This window comes from Alosa alosa, chromosome 20 (assembly GCF_017589495.1).
Source record: "Alosa alosa isolate M-15738 ecotype Scorff River chromosome 20, AALO_Geno_1.1, whole genome shotgun sequence".
Taxonomy (NCBI): domain Eukaryota; kingdom Metazoa; phylum Chordata; class Actinopteri; order Clupeiformes; family Clupeidae; genus Alosa; species Alosa alosa.
Genome location: NC_063208.1, coordinates 14,683,891 through 14,694,303, shown reverse-complemented (window position 1 = coordinate 14,694,303; position 10,413 = coordinate 14,683,891). Strand labels below are relative to the sequence as shown.

The 10,413-nt window shown below is 40.8% G+C and overlaps 1 protein-coding gene across 1 annotated transcript; it reads left to right on the top strand.

The window, feature by feature from the left end:
• Positions 1-9,849, top strand: hepacam2 (HEPACAM family member 2). The gene is made up of 9 exons (XM_048228979.1): positions 1-144; positions 3,510-3,860; positions 4,198-4,482; positions 5,854-6,150; positions 7,233-7,358; positions 7,873-7,906; positions 8,045-8,079; positions 8,625-8,698; positions 8,885-9,849. Exons 1-9 carry the CDS (start codon positions 84-86, stop codon positions 8,993-8,995), a joined length of 1,374 nt encoding a protein of 457 aa, XP_048084936.1. The 5' UTR covers positions 1-83; the 3' UTR covers positions 8,996-9,849.
• The last annotated feature ends 564 nt before the right edge of the window (positions 9,850-10,413 follow it).

Genomic DNA, 10,413 nt, shown 5'->3' with positions numbered 1-10,413 from the left:
GCAAATGCTGTCATCAGTTCTCTCTCCTTGTCACAAGACGAACAGCTCTCCCCTGAGGATAGGAAGGGACCTGGGAAACAGACATGAAGTCCGTTGGGAGTCCGTCATTCCTGCTATTTTGTGCATCAGTGTTCGTCCTGTCTGGTAAGGGAATATTATTGAATTAACTCACCATCAGCACCAGTAGGTTGGATGGGACATACCATCATGCAGGGTTTTGGCAAAGCTTGAATGTATTCTTGTATATGTTGTTCTGAGGGGAAAAAATGTATTTTGAATTGGCCAGATGGGTGTTGTGTTTTAATACTTTTATTCTGTGTAAATTGGGTTGATATTGTGACTTGTAAATTTGGCATTATACCATTACTTGTGCATAGAGTCAAGTGTTTTTACTTCTGACTAGTTTCAGGAGTCAGAGACTGCTTTTGTAAATGTAATGCTAAAATATAGTTGTTGCCAATAACAGAATTCATTCCAGTCTGTTATATAAGGATATTAGGAGGGCTACACAATGTAATATCTATATATTCTGTGAAGAACTTCAAAACTGCAGGTAGGAAATACCAAAATTACCATCCTCTATCTTCTATCCAGCAATTTGCCAGATATTTAATTAGGTAATTAACTATTGATTAATTAATATTAAATGTATCTCATCTCACAACATACCAATACAGTGACAGTAAATACACCCCGTGTGAGGTCCATCATGAAGGTATAGGGGAAAAGGCCTGAAGTGCCTGACTCACCTTCTATTCTCATAACAGACAGACTGGTGCGTAAGAGCAGCCATATCATATGACTTTTTACAGAAGTCCCCACTTTGGCACTTGGTGTACACAGTATAGCATCAAAGAAATATGTGTACGAGTTCCTTGTTCCGTATGCAAAACATTTCGCGATTTCGTTCGTTCTCATAAAAGTCTGAGGAAGTAGTCCGAAACAAGATGACTTTCTAATTTGAACACATATTCCCAGTGTACCTTCTGCAACAATGTGTTGCATAGAAAAGTACTCCAACTGTTGTTTTTTACCCAGGCTTAAATGGATTATGTGTAGACATGTTTGTATCATGCTGATGGTCTCACCGTGTCAGTAAAAGGCAAGCACCTCACCTCTGAGTGTTCATTATCCCTCCATAATCCCCCTCTCCTCCGACTACTGTATCTCCACAACAATCACCAGTTTGTTTAGGGACAACAGGAGCGGAGAGAGCCAAGCACACTCCAGTTTATTCATGGGGGTTCCTTAGTGTTTGGCCTGTTGCATTGGCACACGTCCACCTCACAACCCCACACACACACACCCCTACACCAACACCTTCCACTATTGCACTGGCTATAGGGGTGGCCTTATTTTTTATTTAGTACATAACACGAGGCACACAGTAAGCTATTGTCATTCACAACACTTGCCTGTTAGGCGAGCTCCACAGAAGCAGGCAGGCGTAGGTGTTTGTGTGTGTGTATGTGAGCGAGGAGGTTGTTTGTGTGTGTGTGTGTGTGTGTGTGTGTTCTGAGAGGGTCAATTCTGAAGGTAGGAGGAGGACAAGAAAAGGGGAGAGGATGTACACGTGTGTGTGTTGGTGTGTGTTTACCCCTATGTCGCCTACCTGCCTGCTGTCACACTGCATGACCAGGCACAGCCTGGACCAGACACACAGCTGCCACACACACACACACTAACACTCTCTCATACACACACACACACACACACACACTTTCTTTTATTTAACATTGCCCACTGACTCAACGGCCATTGTCAACAGCACTCAGTGGTAATTAGACACATTACCAAATCCACTAATTATCCTCATCCCTGATAAAAAAAAAACCTCCAATCTTTAACAATCTTATTCTATTGTGTCCATGTGTTGTGTGTGTGCATCCTCCAAGGAGATAGCATTATCTCACTTATCAAGGATCCTCTAGGCAACAGAAGCCCACTCATCATTGTGCAACCCAAACGACTCATTGTGATGTTGAGCGGATCCTTCACGCCACTTAACTGTTTGTTTTAAGACCAGTTCAGAAAAAAAAACAATTAATTACCAGGAGTCTTATACTGATCTTTCAGTGTGTCTTTGAAAGAGTCCGGTAAATATTTAATCAGCCCACAGTTACAGGATGGAGCTTAACTGAAAGAATATGGTTATAGCTGCCCAGCCAAAATACATATAGGCTAAGGTTGAATTCATACTTGGGTCAACAAATATCTTCACTTTACATGTACTCTGGGGAAAATATGTCACTCCATAACAAACAGAGATTTTGTTCAAGGTTTATAGCAAAGATTCTATAGTTAACCGTCTCTGTTTATAGTGTATTGTCATGTGTGTCATGTATAAGCATGCTTTAGGTAGAATGCTTTATTGTCATGTGTGTCATGTATGTATGCTTTAGGTAGAATGCTTTATTGTCATGTGTGTCATGTATGTATGCTTTAGGTAGAATGCTTTATTGTCATGTGTGTCATGTATGTATGCTTTAGGTAGAATGCTTTATTGTCATGGGAGTGTCATGTATGTATGCTTTAGGTAGAACAGGTTGAGGTCATGTGTGTCATGTATGTATGCTTTAGGTAGAATGCTTTATTGTCATGTGTGTCATGTATGTATGCTTTAGGTAGAATGCTTTATTGTCATGGAGTGTCATGTATGTATGCTTTAGGTAGAACAGGTTGAGAGCAATCTTATGAATACAAACCTGAAACCTCTGAAGAGCACCCAGCAGAGTACAGGTGTTAGTCTAATGAGAAACATTACTGACCCTGACTGCTGCCCCCACACACACACACACCTCGGTGTAGTGTAGTCAAATGATTAGCGACACAAAACAAAAGGCATGTCGATTTCCAAGAACAAGCCGTGAGGCCCCAAACTACCACACTGTCTTTTACACTCTTATTTGTGTCATCACTGGATCTTATTCATACATATTAATGCAACAGTTGCAAATAATTATTGAGAACAAATATTTTGTTTAATTAATCCTTTACAAATGATCAACAAACATAATGGTCAAAATGTATATTTACAAAGATTTAAATGTATTTTTGTGCTTTAATGATGCTACTACCCTATTGTAAATATAGTAGTACTACTGGGAAATAAATGCTTTGTGTCCCATGCAGGATTTCAAAGATGACCGTGGTGTTGATCACCTTGCTCTACCTGTTAAGCCACTGCCATGCATTAGGGTTAGAATCTCTGGCTCTCAGGCTCAAACTATTTGTTTATGGAGTTTAATTCAAGTTAGAAGTTAGAATTGACTGGTAGTTAGCAGACACTTTTGTCTAAAGCGATAAGGTGATTAAATAACCTCTAACATTTACATGGTAAATCTAACTAAATTGACATATTAATCTTAAAATGTTAAGATAGTTCAGAAAATGGATGCAACATTTGGAGTGCTGCCATTGTTGAGTTGGCCATAGTGTGAGGAGTCAACCTCATTTGGTTATGGTGTTCAAGTTAGTTGATGGTGGACACATCTCTCTCTCTCTCTCAGATACCAGCTCCGATTCTCCAAGGCCTCGGATCCTTCATGGAACAAAGGGCATGCCTCTCACTCTGCCCGTGATGACCCGCTTCCCGCTGCATGGGGTCGACATCCAGGGCAGCTGGTCCAAGACCAAGCCTGACCACTCGCACCTGGTGTCCTTTGAGAACGGTGGGGTCATCAAGAAGAGGCTGTTGCGGAACAGGATCTCCCTGAACCTCTCTGACGCCTCGCTGCTTATCCACCGACTGGACGAGAGCTCGGAGGGGGAATATAAGCTGGAGCTGAACATCGAGCTCTCAGAACACAACCACGAGCAGCTGATGCACAAGGTGGAGACTGTGTATGTGACTGTGGATGGTGAGATTCATTTCCTTATTTCCCTGGAGAGTTTTGGTTTCACATGTTTGGATTTCCTGTCCCTTGGTTTAATACAGACAGGGTTTCGCTCTCATGACGGCTATTTGTGTGTTTGTTTTTCTTATCCAAATGCAAATGTTTGTTTACAAATTTGTGTTTCATCCAAATGCGTACAAGACCTGCAAGTCTTTTTAGATTATTTCCTTTCACAAATGGTTTATTGGATGACATCTCCATTTCTTACTTGGCCTTCAGATTATCAAGGTCCAGCTACATCAAAGACATTTTGGATCAAGTACAGTGTTATTAATTGACTCATGATTTTGTCACCCAACAGTCCCTGTTTCAACACCAACTATTGAGAAGAGGGCGGCTTATGAACTCATAGAGGACAGGGACAATGTAACATGGACCTGCTCAGTCACCAATGGTACCAAGGTTCAGTACCAGTGGCTGAAGGACAACCTTCCCATCAGACCAGACGAGAGACACATTTTCTCATCCACAAACAACACGCTGGTGGTCCAGCCTGTTCGCAAAGAGGACATCGGCTGGTACACCTGCCTGGTCAGGAACTACATCAGTAAGAGGCAGAGCCCAAGCGTGGACCTTAACATTTACTGTGAGTAATGCAGCATGTTGTGGTCTTCTTCTACTTTCTCTTTCTCAAGGGACTGACTTTACTGACTTTAAATAAATGAAAGAAAAGGACCCCAAATTGGAATTTATTTTCCAAACTTCTGAATCCAAGCCTAGTTTTCTGCAGTACTAGACATAACATCAAATCTTTAAATTGCTGAGTTTGGATGAAATAGGAGTGGTGTACGAACTACCACTGTTGGTGGTTAAGTGGGGCAAAAGACGGAAATGTCAACTGTCCTTATTGAACACGTTTACAGTAAGCACCACGACCACAGGTGGAAAGCACAGAAAACTAGAACTAGAATTTGCATGTATGCACCAATAAAAGAGCTTCTCTGTTCTCTTGTCTGATAGTGTCATCCCGTGAGTGTCACCCTTTACAACAACAACAACAACAACAACACATTACATTTATACTGCGCTTTTCATGACACTCAAAGCGCTTCACATTGAAGAGGGAACGTCACTAACCACCACCACCAGCACACCGTGTTACACATTAAATTTTGAATTCTCTGAACATATTCTTTTAGATTATCTACCTGAGGCAACCAAAAACCCTACTGCAAATTGTATAATTGATTAAAAACTATAACTAAATATTTCTTTTAAACCTTTCTTACTGAACATTGTTGACAGTGCATTCATTGTTAGATGTAACACCTACACAAATGTTGTCCCCGTAGCTGAAATGTAGCATGTTCTTTGAGTGCCATGTGCCACCGCCTCAGGCTAGGACTGATAAGAGGTCAGTGCAATAAAAATAAATACCATCTGTGACCAGGAAACTGAGCAGTCCACACTAGTAATTTACGGTTATACAGTATGTGGCTTTTATGGCAGATTTACCTCCATGGGCATGAGAGTAATGTTCCTTTTGTATTAAAGAAGTCAGCCATCTTCACAGAGATCAAGCCCATCAAGTGCATTGTGTAGAAAAGCATAAACATTACGTTAAAGGTACAGTCAGTGACTAATCTTATACATGTTTGGTCAAATTCAGCAAATTGCTCCTCGTGCTCATCTAGCTGTTTGTTCAGTGTGTGGGCTCCATAAAACTGGTGTTTGTACACTGTGCGCCTACACAGTCCTGGCTCTGGGAAACAGGCACAGTGGTGCACACTGAGCAATAGACAATCTTAGCCAATCAATATGGAGTGTCAGAAGCAGAGAAGGGAATGGATGCAATTTGATTGGCTGTTTAGCTCAAATATCAATAACCTCACAAAACTGAAACAAAATGACACACTTTTCCTTTAATAATTCTACAATAAAGAATAATTGGATAATCCTAATAATTGGAAATCCTAACTCTAATAACATCTACAATGTCTCTCTTGGGGATTCTCAGATGGTCCGTACAACCTGGCCATAAAGTCTCACCAGGGTCTTAAGACTGGGGGGGTGTTTATGGTGGACCCCAGTGAGGTGGTGCTTTTCGACTGCTTCGCTGACTCCAACCCGCCCAACAGCTGCGTGTGGATCTCCAAAAATGGCAACAGGACGGAAGTGGTCATGACCGGCCTGCAGCTCGAGGTCAACCCACACGAGCTGGCCCAGGCCAAGGAGTTTGTGGTCCGAGCATTCAACAATGTCACCCAGAAAGAGGACGAGGCCCAGTTCCTTGTTGTGGCCAGCCCTGGCTCAGGTGAGTGTTTCAGATGAAAGCTCTGATGAAAGGCAAGGTTTCCAGACAGCTGGAAAGGTATTCGGCCTCAAAGGCTGGTAGTTCTGTATAGACTGTACCTGTTATGATTAAAATGACTTGGTGCAAGGGAAGCTACCAATGGTTCAGCTGGAGCTTTAAAGGCACCAATGAAAATCAGTTTGGGAAGATACAGAGTAGTGAACAAGCATTTGAATGTAGTGCTTTTAAAAATGGTGTTTTGCAGTCATTTTACATTCAACGTCACATGATCAGAAGTTCCTTTCCACTGATTCCAGGCCTTTGCATACCTAGATGGTGAGAACTCAAATGCACATCCTGGTTATCCATTTAAGTTTAAGAAAATTACTGCATCTCATTTCAAGTAATAGTACTGAACCTGGTACATGACTGTCCAGTGTGAGAACCAGTTATATGCTGTTTCGAAATGGGCTCTTAATAACCTCGTGGTTCAGATAAAGATATGAAAGGTTATATCCACCCCCTTTCAGTTGCTAAGCATATATTATTGTGTCCTGGGTGTAAACGGCGACCGGAAAGTAAACAGCGGACAGCAGGTGTTCACCTTGCACTCTGCTCTCTGGTCTGTCGGAAGTTTCTGCTTGCAGCTACAGTTGGGGCTGTCTCGGTTTCAGGGTGGAAAAGCATACAGGTAGATACCTGGCTGTGGAACAGGAAGTGAGGTGGTGTATGTGCTTCCCAGCCCTGGTGATGTGCAAAATCATCCACAACCTTTCAGTGTTCGATGACACTTCTCTGTTTCTCCTTCTGTAAAAAATTATTTAGGCCTATTTTTTTTATTACAAGGTATCACAGGGTAGACACGTATCATATCAAGGTAGAGGACTTTTTTGTTGTAGCATGCATACATTATAGTTAAAGATCCATGTAAAAACTGATTTGTACTTTAAACTTTAATTCCAAACAGGGTGATATTGTGTTCATATAAATGTAACATGCATTTAGTAATGAGAAATAAACAATCATAGGTTTGTAATAAATATATGTTATATAATATATAATATATATAGTATGTTCTTCTCATGTTTCGTTTTTTTCAACAGGAAAGCAAAAATTGACTCAGAAGGAAACCTTCCTGTCTCCGCTGGCTGCCATTACTCTTTGCTGTCCCCTCATCATCATTGTTTGTGGTTTGTTGTTGTTCAAGAGGACATGCCATGCAAAGCAAGGTAATGCACACGCCTAAGCAGTGTATGATAATAATGAACTAACATTGTTTTCCAATTGATGACATAAAGGTACAGTTTCCGATTCTGGTGCTTTGTTAGAGTTCAACGGCCAATCAAATTTACGCACCTTTTCCTGTGTGCTCCTGAAGCATCATGTTGATTGGCTAGAATTGGTGCAGTGTACACTCCCGTAACGGACAGCTGCAGGACCCTGAGGGGTGTATTTACTTCAGACAAGAAGTGTATTGGATTAGAATCACAGACTGAACCTTTAATACAGTATACCACTGTACAGTAAAACATGTATTTTATTCCCTTGAAGTAAAAGCTTATACTGCCTTTAACCACCATTATACATACATAGTCTAAGAATAGGCTTAATCTTAGCATGGGAAACTGGCCTGCTGAGTGCAACAGCAATGGGTGTTGATAACATTTCTAATTTCAACAACAAAAACATTGTTTGTTTTTCCCCATGGGCTTGATTTCATAATGTCATTTCATTGCCTTTCAGTCATAATTACGATGAAAGACACCCTCTCCAAAAGGTAAGACAACCTCCATGAAGCCTTGTGTGTCTGACAGTTGGTCCCACCAGGGCAATGAATGTTAACTCTGTTTACACAGCCAAATGACTTTTAATCTTTAAACGTCTCTCTCTCTCTCTCTCTCTCTTTCCTGCACAGGCCGATAACAGAACAAAAGCGACCCCACCGTTCAGGTAAGCCATGCGCGGTACTGTGTTTTTTTTATTCCAGGACGGCCGTCTGTTGTCAAGCACTGCTGTGTACATAGCCTGCACAAACAGCTGTCGAGCTCTGTGAACCATCTCTAGATCAGCATATAACAATCACGGTCATATCATGCCATTCTTTTGGCAACATGGCAAAAACGCAAACACATCTTGGCCCTTCATTTGGGGCCAAGTGATGGAGGAGCAAAGCAGAATGGGCAACTTTTGTGCAAGCCCAATAACTTGAAGTAACACTTTCCACAAGTGCACGTGACGTGGAAAGAAGTCTTATTCTTTGACTGTGGGGCACGGAAGCGATGCTATCAGCTTCCATGGCATGACACAAACTGAGGGGAATGATATTTACGACTGGGCTTTAAAATACAATGACATGAATGCACTTTGTCATATCTTCTGACATTTAATATAATTACCGGTAAATAAACAGTGATTACACCCTTTGGTGCCACATGGCAGCAGATTGATCCCTTAATATAAGATGATATGTAATGATGTATATGCTTTTCTGATAGGCCATGAAGATGCGACTGAAGACTTTGGCATCTATGAATTTGTTGCCATACCTGAGAGATTGGATTCCACTCAGGTGCGTTTCACTCTACAGACCTAAGAGACAATAAAAGCCATCTAATTTGATTGAGTCTAGACATACCGTCCTTTGCAATCATACATCAATACCTTTATGAGCACAAATAGGACCGTTTTCAGATCAACTTCTTTAACTGTACTTTTTTACTTGGAACTTATTAACTGTATTGTGTACTTCTTTTAGGCATCATGTAGATCTCTGGCACACCCTGAATCCACACAGGATTTGCATACCACTATCTATGATGTCATCAGACGGATCCCAGAAACGCCCACTCTGAGCCTGCTGAAGTGAGGCTGGGCGGGCGGTAGACAGTGTTTATATGCGTTTATATGAGGTCATTTCAAATGTGACTTCAGTGGAATAGTGAGAATAGTGGCACCTGTACAGTGAAGCTGTGCTTCGCTTGAATCCCTGGGTGTGTGTCTCATGTTTGTCATGTGTGCAAGAATGGGTCTTGTCCCTGCACCATTTCTGTAAGCTGACTTGATGAACATGGGATGGTTGTGGTGATTAAAAAAAACAACAAAAAAAAACATAATTTTTTTTGCTTATTTCAGTGTTTCTGACAAATATATTTATTTAATCGCAAATTAAGGGTTCTCTTTAACTATATTTGTATGTTTGTTTTGTATTTTCTCTCATTTGATATGAGTGCATTTCAATTCTGAGCAGGAATTATTTGAGGCATATGGCCATGAGCTTTTCCAGGGCTATTCTCTGTAGGAGTGAAATAAGGAGAATTTCACATGAATGGTTTAGCAACCAAATGTGCCAAGTTGGAATTCATATTGGCAGTAGACATGTTTTGAATATGTTGAATTCCCCTCTCCCTAGGCAAAATCATCTCTGCAATAGAAAAAAACATTTACAGTCCTATAGACATATCTATGTCTGAATCACAGATGTAAATAATATATACTTATTTTATATTATTCTGTAATGCTTTATTTTTTAAAGCTGTAACGACCGTCATTATACTTATACTACTAAGACAACAGGTCTTCAGTGTTTTTGCTATATTTTACATGCTCCGAGTGCAAGTGTACTGTAATTGTCTTAAGACTTTGCTTTATCTGCTATTTTGTACAGCCACACTAAACAGATGTGTGATTTTCTATCTGAATAAAGATTTATAGCAAATGTAAGTTGCTTGTGTATGACACTATATGGGATAATTATTGTAGATGATCACAGTTTGTGCTGAATCCGTTTTAATAGATGAGGAGGACATATAGTGTTGTTTCACCTGTCTGGAAGGAGACCGATGACAGAAGGTTTCAGTGGGTGGCAGTAGGGCCTTCCACCTGCGCATGCTGATTCCCAGTCACGACTGTTGTGTGTGTATGTGTGTGTGTGCCTGTGTGTCTGTGTGCATGTGTGGTCTCTGTGTGTTTGAGTGAATATATGTGTGTGTTTTGTTAGCTCTCTGAAGGAATTTGTCACCTATTTTGCACACGTCAGTTGCATGTAGTTCTCACATCCTGTAAGGCAACACAATCCTACATGCTATGCTAAAAACATAAAAAGGAGTAAATTGGAAAAGTTGGAGGGTTAATGCTTTGTTTGTTTGTTTTTCTAAATCTGAGCAATCTTTAGCAGCTCCCATTACAAGGAGACCATCTGTTCAACTTTGGTCTCTGTCTATATCTTTGTGAGTGTGTGTGTATGTTTGTGTGTGTGTGTGTCACGGATGCGCAACAAAATCATAG